This window comes from Glycine soja, chromosome 20 (genome assembly GCF_004193775.1).
Source record: "Glycine soja cultivar W05 chromosome 20, ASM419377v2, whole genome shotgun sequence".
Taxonomy (NCBI): domain Eukaryota; kingdom Viridiplantae; phylum Streptophyta; class Magnoliopsida; order Fabales; family Fabaceae; genus Glycine; species Glycine soja.
In genome coordinates this window covers 44,891,984-44,905,821 of record NC_041021.1, presented here as the reverse complement: position 1 = coordinate 44,905,821, position 13,838 = coordinate 44,891,984, and the positions used below count along the sequence as shown (strand labels likewise).

At 31.3% G+C, this 13,838-nt stretch overlaps 1 protein-coding gene across 1 annotated transcript; it reads left to right on the top strand.

Moving 5' to 3' along the window:
- Positions 1–1,095: 1,095 nt before the first annotated feature.
- On the top strand, positions 1,096–1,990 carry LOC114401769 (protein ENHANCED DISEASE RESISTANCE 2-like). The gene is made up of 3 exons (XM_028364352.1): positions 1,096–1,182; positions 1,335–1,436; positions 1,591–1,990. Exons 1-3 carry the CDS (start codon positions 1,150–1,152, stop codon positions 1,681–1,683), a joined length of 228 nt encoding a protein of 75 aa, XP_028220153.1. The 5' UTR covers positions 1,096–1,149; the 3' UTR covers positions 1,684–1,990.
- The last annotated feature ends 11,848 nt before the right edge of the window (positions 1,991–13,838 follow it).

Genomic DNA, 13,838 nt, shown 5'->3' with positions numbered 1-13,838 from the left:
GTATTGAGAGAAAAAATATTTATCTTCTACGTTCAAAGTTTTTAACAAACTCAACAAATTATTTCATACTAATATTATGGTAAAAAAAACTTTAAAAATTATATCAATATTAATTAATTAATGCATAATTATTAAACTTAAAAGAAATTATGTCAAAATCTTGTCGTTTAAATTTTTTCATAATATCATATTAAAAACCAGACTCCTCAAATAACAAAATTTCCATACAGCATAAGCTAACAAAATCGAACTCCTATAATACTATAATAGTCATAAATAGCTCATATTAATATATAACGGAACAATAGTTGATCCATAAAACGAAGAAAGGATATGATAAAAACAATAGTATTTTAAAACAGGAAATCTATTTTGCCTAAATGAAAGAAGAAAAAAAAGTGGCATATATTTAGTTTTGGAGGCAAAATGCGAAGGGCAACATGGTAAGTTCACGTTGTCGCATGTGAAGTACAACAGAAAGTAGTTATTGTTGAACTTTCGATTCTCTGATTCCCTTTTTCGGGGTCAGAGGATCACCATCAAGGTTCCGGGACTCTCTTCATTTGCATTCTGCAGAGCCTCTTATTTTTTTTTTTCCTTTTTTGAATGGTTTCTAACGATTTCTGAAAATGGGTATTGATAAATTTCATCTTAAAATCAATTAGCATTAAGTGAAGTTGCCCAACAGGTATATAAGCTACACTCCAAGGATTGAGGCAGCCGATTTGAGACTTTGGTATTTCTCAATACACCCCCTTCACGCCCAGCACTTATTGGACTTAGTATGTGAACCACAAATGGTTGGTGCTCGTCGCAGCGGAAGCGAAGGCGAGGTCCAGGGTCAGAGTCCGCTCTGATACCATGTTAGATTTCATCTTAAAATCAATTGGCATTAAGTGAAGTTGCCCAACAGATATATGCACTCCAAGGACCCAAGTCTCACATCGGTTGTCTCAATTCTTGGAGTGCAGCTTATATATCTGTTGGACAACTTCACTTAATGTCAATTGATTTAAGATGAAATATAACATGACATCAGAACCCACACTGACCCTGGGACCTCGCCACGCGACTTGTTTCCCTCAGGGGTCATGGATAGTCAAGCAAAGTGTTGGAAAGAAAGCATGTTTAGTGGGGCAAGCGCTAGAAATGCTTTATATCCGTGGGAAGAACTATCTAGAGGTAACATGGCCAAATTCACTAGTGATTTTGTTGTAAGTTTTGCTTGTGTAATTTCTTTTCATATTACTGATTCACACAAAATTTTCCTTATTATTTTCAGCTCATTTCTCTTGTTTTATAAGCTAACATTTAAATTATGTTTGCATTATTAGATTGATATCGACGTTGGATCTTCAACCGTGGCAAGAGGGGTGGCTAGCCTAGTTCTTGGATACCTGAACAATTTGGTGGTAGAAATGGCATTTTTGGTACAGGTAAAATTAAATGATCAATATGGTTTTGTGAGAGTATAAATAAAAATAAAATGTGTATTTAACCTACTAAACCAAGACCAAGGTCATTGACATAAAATTGCTAACAATTTTGGTTTGTGTTACTAGAATGACATATGTGAGAATGTGTGTGCAGGGTAACACACAAGATGAGCTCCCAGAAGTTCTCCTTGGAACATGTAGACTAAATCATATGGATGCCTCCAAAGCATTTCTGGTGAATTCATAAATTTTTTTTTTTACCTGTTAAGTCTTTGAGGAGCAGAAGCTGATAGTCCTACTACACCAGCAAAAGTTAAGGATGTTGTAAAAGTTGCTGCCCTGCATTCTTCATGTTGGAAGTAGGAGTTTTCCTATGATTTTTCTACTGGGGTTGGTCAATTTGCAAAGCAGTTGCTCCTTTTTTTCCTCTCTAAAGTAAACATATGTTGCACAAAACTGATTCCTTGGCCCGGTTCGTGCCACGAATTAATATAATATGCAAATCAGAAGTTAAAAAAACAAAAAAAAATACATGACCCCAATTTAAATTAGAGTCTTGCCCTACCTCTGCCTTCAGCTCGTGTCTTTTAGTTCTTGCTTCATCAACTATATATATTACGTTTTTAATGTATTGCTATAAAAAAATGTAAAAAAAAATGATATCACATAAACACAATTAACACGTTTATCTATATATGGATCTAAATAATATACACCAAATTAAAGGGACAACTTTTTTATCACCGGTTCAAAAAAAAAAAAATTGAATTACATTATCAACATCTATTGTCAGACATCTCTAATTAACTTATTGTTAATTTTATTTTTTTTTGGAATTTATGTATCTGTTATTTATTATGTGCAAATTAGTCAAATATTGTTAATTAGGTAACAACTTTTCTGGCGCCACACAAAACCCTAAAATGATGTAGCATGGATATTTTTAAATTAAAATCAAAACTAAAGAGAATAATAAATATTTTTAGTATTAGTAATATAAAAAATTACTATATTAAAATATTATATATATATATATATATATATATATATATATATATAATACATTGAAAAGAAATTAGAGTTCTAATATTGAAGAAAAAAATATTGTATAAATTAGTCAAGCGATAAATTTTTATTCAAAAGGTTTAATCCAACTCAATTGGTTGGACATGATGTTAAATTATTATAAGTGTCATAGTACCAATTTTTTATTCCTATATTTTGATTGTTACTGATAAAAAAAAAAAAAAAAGAGTTGCAAGGCAATGCAATAAGCACCAATGGGCAAGGCCATATGAAGTTATATACACTAAAACTCCATACTAAACAAGAACTCGGGATTGCCCATGCTGCCTAGCCTGATGATGGAGGAGGAGAGGTTGAAGGTAAAGCCGTTTCAATATCTTGGCTTTGTGTTTGCTCTTGTTCCTTCTTTAGTTGTGCGGCAAAAATAGTTTGAATTGCACTGACAGTGAGAATCAATGTGAAACTTGTTCCAACGACAATGCCTATCCATGCATATCTTCAACTTCACGATTCATACCAAGAGTCCACAAAAGAAATACGTGAGGCCACTTTCCACACCGAGGCGATGCTTTCTTGATAAGGCTAAATCCGAAATAGGAACACGACCAATCGAAACGATACTCCATGCATCAATCATGTTTTGTTTTGACTTACTTATCCACGAAAAAGAAAAGTATACAAGTGGCCATCACCACTATGAATGTCACAACATGTTACACCGGTAGAGAGATGCAAATCAATCTATGTACAAAATAAGTTTAACATAACATAAAATTATACAAAATACAAATAGTGAAACAAACTAATGACAATCATGAGACTTTGTTTATAATTTTTGTCATGGTTGAGTCAAATAGGTGATGGTCTAGTCATTACAACTAGTTGATCGCTTTGGTTGACATAAGCTTACCATGATCTAGTCGATCCATCTTGGTTGATGCTAGGAGGTTGTGGACAGGTCATTGTAGCTGCCTATTGCTCTTGTCAATACAAAATCTTATGTATAACAAAAATATGTTTTCGTGATGCATCATGTTCTAATGGAAAGGTATTTTTGTTGTGCAATCACAACGGAAATATAATTTCATCCAACATACCAAATGAGAAAACTAATGTGTTGTAGGGATTGTTTTCGATGTCACATCATGTCTCGGGTGGGTAGGTACCTACCATCTCTAGTGAGGGAATGCCTAGTGCCTAGTGTCTTGATGAGGGAAAGGAAAGGGGTGGGCTAAAGAGAATTGGGGAAAGGTTGTGTATGATTGATTAAAGGGGGGATTTTTTAAAATCAGAAAGGTGGGAGGAGGGATGGGGGTTTGGGTAGATTAGTAATTTCAGGTTTTATTTTTGTTAAGTTGGGGTGTCCTTTGAGATACGGGAGGTGCCAATATTAACACCCATCTCACAGTTGGGTTTTCTCCCAATATGTGCCAATAATAATACCAATTTTTTTTACTTTTTAAAAATATCCAAACTACCCCACCTTCACCCTCCCCTTCCCCACCCCCCATCTCACCTTTACCTGTCCTCCTCCCACCCTCTCCTCATGCACCATTCCCTTTCATCTCTTTTTTCTCTCCTTTTCGTTCTGTTCAAAGTTGTCTCGAGCCATTTTGATTTTTTTTTCTTTTCCCAGATCTTGTGAAAACTAGTTTCTATAAAAGAGTATTTTTATAAATAAAAAATATAAAAAAAAAATAGGCAAGCAGTGCAAAGAATAAAAAAGATAATGTAAATAGCATCAGGAGAGAATTGACTGAACTTATGTTTTGATATTTAAGTGCATGGGTTTCAAAGGTAGGCCCTAAGTTTAATTAGTCACTGCAAAAAATTTAAGCTGATTTTCAAAACATGGGCTGGACTTGGGTATTAGACTATCTATCAGTAGCGTGTTTGTTTCCCGTTCACTATCCGTGAAACGTATGTTCACTTAAAAGTAAGATAATGTTACTTCTCACAAAAAGGGATTTTGGAATGTGTGCCAACCATTTGAAAGGGATTCACAAGCATGCTCTTGGTCTTGACCTGGCCTGGTTGTTATAAAGTAGTCAGTTTAAAAAAATGTATTGAGTTCATAAAAAATTAAAACAACAAGGGACCAAAAAAATTATAAAACAAAATAAGACAAGATACTTTAATTATTTATACGCTATGCTAATTACAATTTAAGAATAACTGAAATTGTTTTTTACCATGAATACGAAAAAAATCATTCCACAGCTCACAAAGTTACTGTTAAATAAATGTATTGCCCAAAAATTTAAATTTTGTGTGTAAGAAAATGAAATTGAGATGAGTTTTGGGTTTGGGCAAACCTATACTACTAGGCCTGGCTTTTGATCACCACTGCTCTCAAGAATCAAGACAAATAACATGGTACAGTGGCCTCACCAGTCACTACCACTGTACTTTTTCTGTGCAATTATTACTAACACGAGCATGGATGATGACTGGCAAATAGATGCCAAAGTTTCCCAAGTAGTATCTGATAGTGCAGGATACTGTTTGCATAATTGCTCCTCATAGTATGCATTTTTTTGCACATTCACCTTCCCTGCTTTCATTTATAAGTGGGGATTGAAATTGTTGATCCTCTTTTTTCATGTCTCTTTAATCGAATAATAATAACTTAACTACAACAAATTCTTTTAAACGGCAAATAGGTTGCCACATTTTTTGACGAATTATAATTATTCAAATAAGTGGGAAATGACATAGGAAAAGGAAACAATATATTTAGTTCTTTCGGTGCAGGGTAAATGTTATCTTCGTAACATTGCCATTATCAAACTGCTTAAAGCTGCATGTGAAATTTTGCGATAAAGAATGGTGCTACCAGTGTAAAACATTGTTTTCATCTTGTTTTTCTTCCACAAAATATGTAGGAGGGTACTTATGAATATAATTTCATATTAATGGCTTTTATGAGACTCCTTTTAGCGGAACAATAGAATGTCAGAATCCAAATGAAGCTTGAATTTAATCCAAATGAGACTCCTTTTATGAGACTACTATATTACTGTACATTTTTTCTTTTAAGAGTATGGAGACATTAAACATTGTCTGGGTATATCACTATAGTTGAAACTAGAAACGCATGACTCTAGAACAATTTGCGAAACAATTTTTCTTTTAAAAATAAAAAAATTGTCGGTCATACCAGTGAAATAGTTCCATTGATGTTGATTTATGCATCATTTTTATTGCTTTGCTTCTTTGGTGCCTTTTTGTTATTTTTGTGGTTATGGTGGTGGGCCTAGTTGCTTCTTAATTAATTTTCTACATCAACTCCAAACATTGTTTGGGCTTTGGGACAAAGCTGCCTCTCGTAGTAGAACTTGGGTTGGCCCACAAACATTACTATGCAACCCTCTCACCAAAAACTAGTCACCGGATAAAAACAAGTAAAACAAAAATAAAATAAAAAATGAAAACAAGTCACAACTCAAAATGAAATTAATACTTTTTAAAAAATAGTTAATACTTAATCATTAAAAAGGTCCAACCAAAACTTGTGTATACGTTTATCCTTCTCTCCCTGTTTTATATATAACTTTTTTATAATGGGATTGTGATTGATAAATACACTGTTTTGAGACCCTTGGAGTTGTGTCCCCCAATGCCTTTATAAGGAGTGGGTTGCCACACTCTATAACACTGTTTTTTTTTTCCACGTTGTGTTGATGTGCTCCCTTGAATGGGAAGCACCCCTAAAGCCTTCAATTTTCCTTCTCCAAAATGCCCTTCTGTAATACACCTACAAAATCATTATAATTTATATACAAGGGCAACAACATAATTTCCCTACACATACAAATTTAAAATCAGCAACTTTGTCCCCACGTTGTGTCATCTAATTGTGGCACCCACGTGGCACATGTCCGCATTCAAAGATGTTATATCTTGCTATAGCTCATAAATCTTCCTTGTCTATTGAAGGACACACTTAATTTAAAGTTGAAACTTTGGTTTAAAACTAAAAGAATTGTGGAAAAGACCTTCTTAGTCCTCAGCTCACATGTAACCGTCGCTTTCATTTCCCTATTCTCGGCGTTTAATTCGGTGATTGAAATGCTTAGGTATTTTCTAATTAATATAACTTTTTCACAAATATAAATTTATACCCACGTGACATCATCACGTGATTCATTTATTTTTCTTTTGCGGTCCAGCACACCTCATGTGTCTTAAGAACAAAGAAAATTTGTGTCTGCAGAGCTTTAATAACAATAATAAAAGATTAAAAAAATGCTAAAAAGAGGGACCTTGTATACTCGTCTCAGGAAGAGAAAAAAAATAGTTATACGTTATATAATATAATGACAAAATCTGACCGTTGCAATACTGTCTTCTGCTTTGGGTATTATAGAAGGAAGAATATAGACATTGTTTGATTTTTAAATATTAGTTATTATTGGTGGTCTTATAATAAATATCTTTGTTCTCCACTTCTTCTAATCAGTCACAAGGTATATTGGTGTGAGTTATTTTAGCAAAGATTGGAGTAAATTTATTTTTGGTATTTTTGTAATATTTTGTATACCTATCTTTTTTATTTAATACTTTTATTAGAGAAAAATAACTATACACGTTAAGTAAATTTATTTAATTAAGTTTAAAGGATTGTGTACTGCAAGTTTATTAAAACAAATTCTAAGTTTACGTATAGCTTAAAGAAATATTAAACACAACAATGGATTTCGTGGTATAATATATACAAGTTTTTTATTCAAGTTAGCACATAAGATTCACGTAATTTTACCTCACCCCGTACTGAATAGCAAGATGCGAAGTGAACTTTCTCGTTAACATATTATTATTACTACTATCATTATTAATTCCATAATAGATTTCTTAGGGTTTGAGGTTGTCTATTAAGAATATAAAAGTGTGCAATCTGTTTGGCCTTTTAGATCTAATATAGGTAATATAATAACATTATATTTAGGGTTGGGTCGCTTACATTCGAGTTAATGAACCTTAAAAAGATCAACCAAGTAAAAACTAAATGATATATAGTCTCTCATTTTCAAACATTGTGGCATGAAGAGACTTCATATGTATGAACCTTAACTTAAAACATATCAAAGGATACATATAGTTTTTTAATTAGCCTCAAGACGTTATCGTAGGAAAAAATTAAATATGTGCAAATCTCATCTTCTCAAAGGATGATTAAAGGCTACAGAAGAAGGATATATTATTATTATTAAAAAAATGTGCAGTAACATAGTAAAACGAAAAACGTTTGGAAAGAAGGATGTGGAGGAAAGTCAAAATAGTACGCACCGACGGGAAATGCATGGGATTCAGCTGCGCTTCCCTTCCTTAACCGGTAATCAACCTCTTTTTCCCGGTTAACCTGTCGGCGCCTTAACTGTCGGCACCGACGCGCCAGATTTATTCCCGGTCAATTTTATTTTTCATTTTTCTTCTACTTCCCATTTTATATGCTTTTTAATAATTTTATTGTTATGGTCTAACAATAATAATCATAATAATAATATTTGAAGCGGTGCACTTTGTTCCTTTCGACGTGCTTTCACTATCGATGGATATTTTTTGCCTTCCAAAATTTAATTTCCGGTGACGTGGCACGTGCCTTGCAGGGAATACAACCCTGCGGTGCGGAGCAGGGTGTACTGTTTAAAGTGAAACACTTTATGATTATGTGGGGACCACCAGTGTGGCATTTCTTATTCTGTGGATGGCAAGCACCAGATCATGCACGCACGTGACTTACAACCCATATTTGCTAAAAGGCTTTGCCAACCAGTAACGACTCAGCAATAAGTACTAGAGTCACGCTTCATGACACACTTCAACAGTGTAAACAATATATAAGGTATCTTTATTAATAGGTAAATCAATTGCTCCTACAGTCTTACTTCTCAAATAATCAAATTTAATAAAAAAAAATACATTCAATAAATTACTTGTTATTACTGACTAAAAAGGTAACATAAAATAGATGAAATTTACTCCAATGTCTTTTTTAATAATATATATTAATAGTTTTAATACATTGATAATAATAACAATAACTACAGTGATAATATGTAAAAAAATAAAAACACACCTCACAAGTCATTAGTGATTTTATCACAATAATGATATATAACAAATGTTTACCTAACGTTACTATTTATAAGAGTTTAAAATAAGATAAAATATTGGTTTGAGGACCAATGCTTTCAGGGATAGTTTACTCTTTTCTTGATTCTTAAAATCTGATAGTATTTAATAGTTATTCATTATAATCATTAAATTTTAATAACGTTAATACAGTTGTTTACTTTAGAAACTAAAAATAAAAAATGCAAATAATTTAGGAATAAAAAATATAATTATCCCTAAAAAATAATGCCATTAAACCAAGTGATTCACTTATGTTGATTTTGTGACAAATATAATATATACAAAATTTCAGTATAAAATTCATATATTTATTGGTTTATGTTGTTGAACCAATGACCCATTAATCAAACTAATATTCTTTTAATCTATCACCTTAATTAAGTCAATGACCGGTCTTGTTCTGATAGTACTGCTTCTCACTCACCACGTCCACTACATCTCTGAACATTGCACTCCTAGTGTTATAGATTTGTGGAAGTCTATTTTTTTTTTAATCTTTATCATATTGGAAAAATTATCCTTAGAAGGTTGGTTGGTCCATTATTTCGATGTATAGGTTGAAAAATACAACTCTGTTAAAGAGTGTTTGGTAAGTTGACCATACAAAAAATAAAAAGAAAAAGGAAACAATTAAAAAAGGAAATATAAATTATAAAAAAATATATTAAAGAAAATCTTCTACTAACTTAAAATATTGGGTCTTAAACACATTACCACTTTAGGCCAAAATGAAAAATAATTCAATTTTTTTCACACTATTTTTGTTATTATTTTCTTATCTAATTTAGAAATTAAAAAAAATGGCTGACAAGGTAAGATATCCTACTAAAAGTTCAATTTTTGATAACTTTATCATAATTCATCTAAGAAAGTGAGTTAAATGTGTTGCCCATAACTTATGTCTCGTCGATGAAATGCTCCCAATTTTCTTACTTCTCTTTTATTCTCAGCATGTGGTACTAGAACCTAACTGGTTAGTCCTAAGTAAGAAATATATACAAAGGAGAGATTCCTATATTGATAGTCTTCTGAATGATAAGGTTGACTAACTAATATATGTCTCATTGATGAACAATGATAGTGGTTAGTCTCATATTGGCTAGGAAAGGACTCAATAAATTTTATATATATATATATATATATATATATATATATATATATATATATATATATATATATATATATATATAAAATAAGATATTTTACCTATACATGTAATGCCTCTATCCTACATATGTAATTTACACATGATCCATTAACAAAGATATTTCCAATATTTATTTTAAAGTAAAAAATTGTATATGAGTGTTGTCGTGTTACTTCTTATAAACTAAATAGTTCAAATCTTCCCTTCCCTTCTGATTTCTTTAATCAAATCAAGTACATTTATTTTTTCTTGCTATCTTCCATTAATTTTTTTCTTTTAAATTATTGCACCTAAAGTTTATATGAAAAAAAAAACTACTTTAATTTCACTATAATTAATTATTTTTTGGGTTAACGTTGAATAATTATGTTATATAAAAAAAATACTATATTAAGGTTAAAAAAACCTATGTACAGTAAAGATATAACTTTGGATAGGGAACACGAGGTGACAACTAATCATTGTCCACTCGGTTAGAAAATTTATTCAGATCAAAAGGGCTAAGAATAAATTAATCAAGATGGAACTAACTAAGAATGTGTTTTGGGATCCAAACCACTGATTCTGAAATACTTTGTACACATACTGCAGAAAACGTGGCTCAAGTCCAATCATTTAACATTAAATTAATAATTAATTATCAATAGTCAACACACACTCTGAATCATGCTCTTTCACCTCGTTGTTTCACCATCGTCGTGTTTATTTAAGTTTACAGCTCACTGCATTCTGCTCGTGACCTGCCCAACCCTTAATGAATCAGACATTCTTATCATTTTTTGCTTTTTTCTTGCAATCAAGCAGCTTCCGAAATCCTTATTTAACTATACCAGTATTAATTTTTGACCAAATGAAGCAATTTTTTCTGTCATTTCAAAATAAATATGTTTCAGAATAAAATCGCATGTAATGCATTCATTTCCTTATCACTTCAAGAGGTGAACTCATTGTCGGAGTCCACTGATTAAAAATGCAACAATATTTGATGGAGAAAATTAAAACATTGATCAAGATTTTTCAAATAAAAAACTAATGTAATCCTTATTATCACTTCTTGATAATAGTTCAATTTTTTTATATAAACCTTTGACTTTTCATTAAAATTTTAAGTATATATTCTTATAAGTTTTCATCTTTTAAATCATATATGTGATTAGGGGTGGAAATGAACGGAGCGGCTTGTCGAGGACCTTTGGCTCGTCCTATATAAAGTTTGGTTCGGCTCGACTTGTTTACTATAAAGGTCAAACTCAAGCTTTTTAAAAAGTTTTTTTTAGATAAAAAGGCTAAGTTCAAACTATAAAAAAAAACGTGTTAAGTTTGACAAGCCGGCTTGTTTAACTATCTAGATTTTATTTTATCTAGATTTTATTCCATCTAAATTTTATTTCGTCCAGATTTTATTTTATCCAATCTTATCTTATCTTGTCCAAATTTTATTTTATTTCGTTTATGGGCTTGGACTTAAAATAAATTTGTGAGCTTTGGGGCTGAGGACCTATATAACAACACCAAGATTTTAGTTTAGGGAGTTTTTTTTCGGAGAGGAGAATAATTCTAGGATTTTAGAATTTCATTTTTATTACTGTTCATGCACACTATTCACGTAGAATAAAATTTGTTTTCTGCAATTTCGTTTCGGCTTTAATCTACAGTTTCATTTCTATTGATTAATGGAAGGCTAAGTCTCCAGCATTGTTTTCTCTTGAGGATCAAGCACAGCTGTCTTTGAGTTTTTGTTACTACTATTGAATACTGATCAGTTTTTTCTCTTCACCGATTACTTTGTATTTGTTGCTATTAATCCATGCATGTTTAGTGCTTGATTAGTTGTCTCTGCACTTAATTTACGTTCATGCTTAATGATCAGTTTCGTTCATGATTAATTGGTGTATGCGTTGTTTAATCACGTAATGGTAGTCTTATGTTAATTTTTGCTTAGTAATTTAATTTAGGGTTGGATTAAGTGGTTGAACTGATTAAGGATAAATTCTCGTAACCTAGGATAAGAGACTTGCTTGTAAATCAAGGGGAAACATGTTTTAATTTTGTTATTTTCTAATTCAAATTTGCTTGCTGTTTAATTTACAATTTTATTACTATCTGTTATGAACGTTTGGTTGACCATTGCTTGTTGGGAGACGACCTAGGATCACTTCATAGATAATGCGTTTTTAATGTTTATTTGATTCGGGTACGGCCTCGATCAATAGTATATAAGATATGGCTTGAGTAGACTAAAATGAAATTATTGTAGATATATTTTTTTTTAAAAATATTTAATATAATTATATATTCAAAAAATTGGATTAAAAATTGCTAATTTAACTAATAATAATTTTTGTTTGGCTATATTAGTATAAATCATCTCTAATCCATACATTTTTTAATATTATGCTCTTTTTCTTTTCTTTTGATATACTTTGTGCTTTAACGACTTGAATTCAATATGATTTTGTTTATCAATTATTTTTGGATTTGTACATTACTTATACGAAATTTTATAAGTTTCTTTTTTTAGTTAGTATTTCACTAGGTATTAAAATAATTAATTAATCAAAGACGTCTTTAAGCAAGCTTTTAAATAGGCTCATGGGCCAAGCCAGACGTAAGTTGAGCCGAATATTAAAAAAAAAAAAGTTTATGACAGGTAATGAGCCAAGCTCAAGCCTTACGTATTCAACTCAAGCCGAGCTCAAACCTAATAAAGTTTGGCTTGACTTGGCTCATTTCCATCCCTACATGTGACTCTAATCATTTGTTTGTAATTCAATTTTTTTTAAGACTTTGTTTGTAGCTTAATTATATTTAAAATATTCAGCCTATGATGAAAGATCAAAGATATATTACATGAAAATTATATTCAATTCTTTTCTTACAAATTTAATATGTATTATCAACTCAATCATATTTATTAGATAATAAATCAATGTTTCATTTCATACGTTATGTGTTTGCTAACATTAAACATAATTATTAAAGTAATAATGGTTGTCCTAATCCTAAATTAAGGACTGGTTTGTGGGGGCAGACATGGCCCACAAAAGTTCATGAGAGATCACATTTTGTCCCGGACCATGTTTAGGTACGGCTCTAGCAATGGACCCACCACCACATGTTGCACCCAAATACACCCTTTCAAAACTGTAACAACGGAAAATATCTTAATACTCACTCATCATCCTTCCGAAATAAAAATGTAAAAATAATGAATAACAAAGAGATAGATAGGTACATGGTACTTGCTTTGACGTAAAAAAAAAAGTCAGAAATAACACGTGGCAGCACCCGATTCGATACAGGGGCGAGAAGCAATGGGCAAAAATGGCGATGGCAAGGTCACGTGAGGGAAGTCCCCACGTGGCGTGCTGTTGCTGAAGTAGCTGGAATTCAGTGGGTGGAATCCACGGTAATTGGGGTATTCCATATTCGCCACGTTGATCAACGTGTGGACCGAACCATCCAACATGCAACGCGGGACCCACGCTAACATGGCAAGGTACAAAGGTTATATCGCTTCTTTTGTTACTTGTTCATTCGCTAGCTTTGTCATTCAATCTCCTAAAATATGAATGGTATCATAGACTTTAGTATGAATGTTCTTTTATTGTAAAAAAATATACATTATCAATTAATTAAAAAAATTTACTTGATTTTTAAGGTAAGTATTTTAAAGAGTAAATAATTTATATACTATAATATGCTAATAACAAATTATCTCGTACAATATATTTATTAATCTTTATAATAATTAGAGTAAATCAAACGTGTATCTCTAAAAGTTTTTAACTTGATAAACTCGATACTCCTATATTGTGTAATCCTATAAAAATTTCTTATTTTTTTTCCATGTATAAAAGTGAGTATCTTTCTCCTCTACTTATCTAGTGTTAATTTTTTTGAAAATTGCACATGATATTTCTATAGTATTATTATTTTTTATTTTAGTGTCAAATAATAACGTTAACCATGATATTTCTATAGTATTATTATTTTTTATTTTAGTGTCAAATAATAATGTTAACTGATGATATAATACTAGCATCGTTAACTGATGATATAATACTAGCATCGTTAACTCAATAACTTGT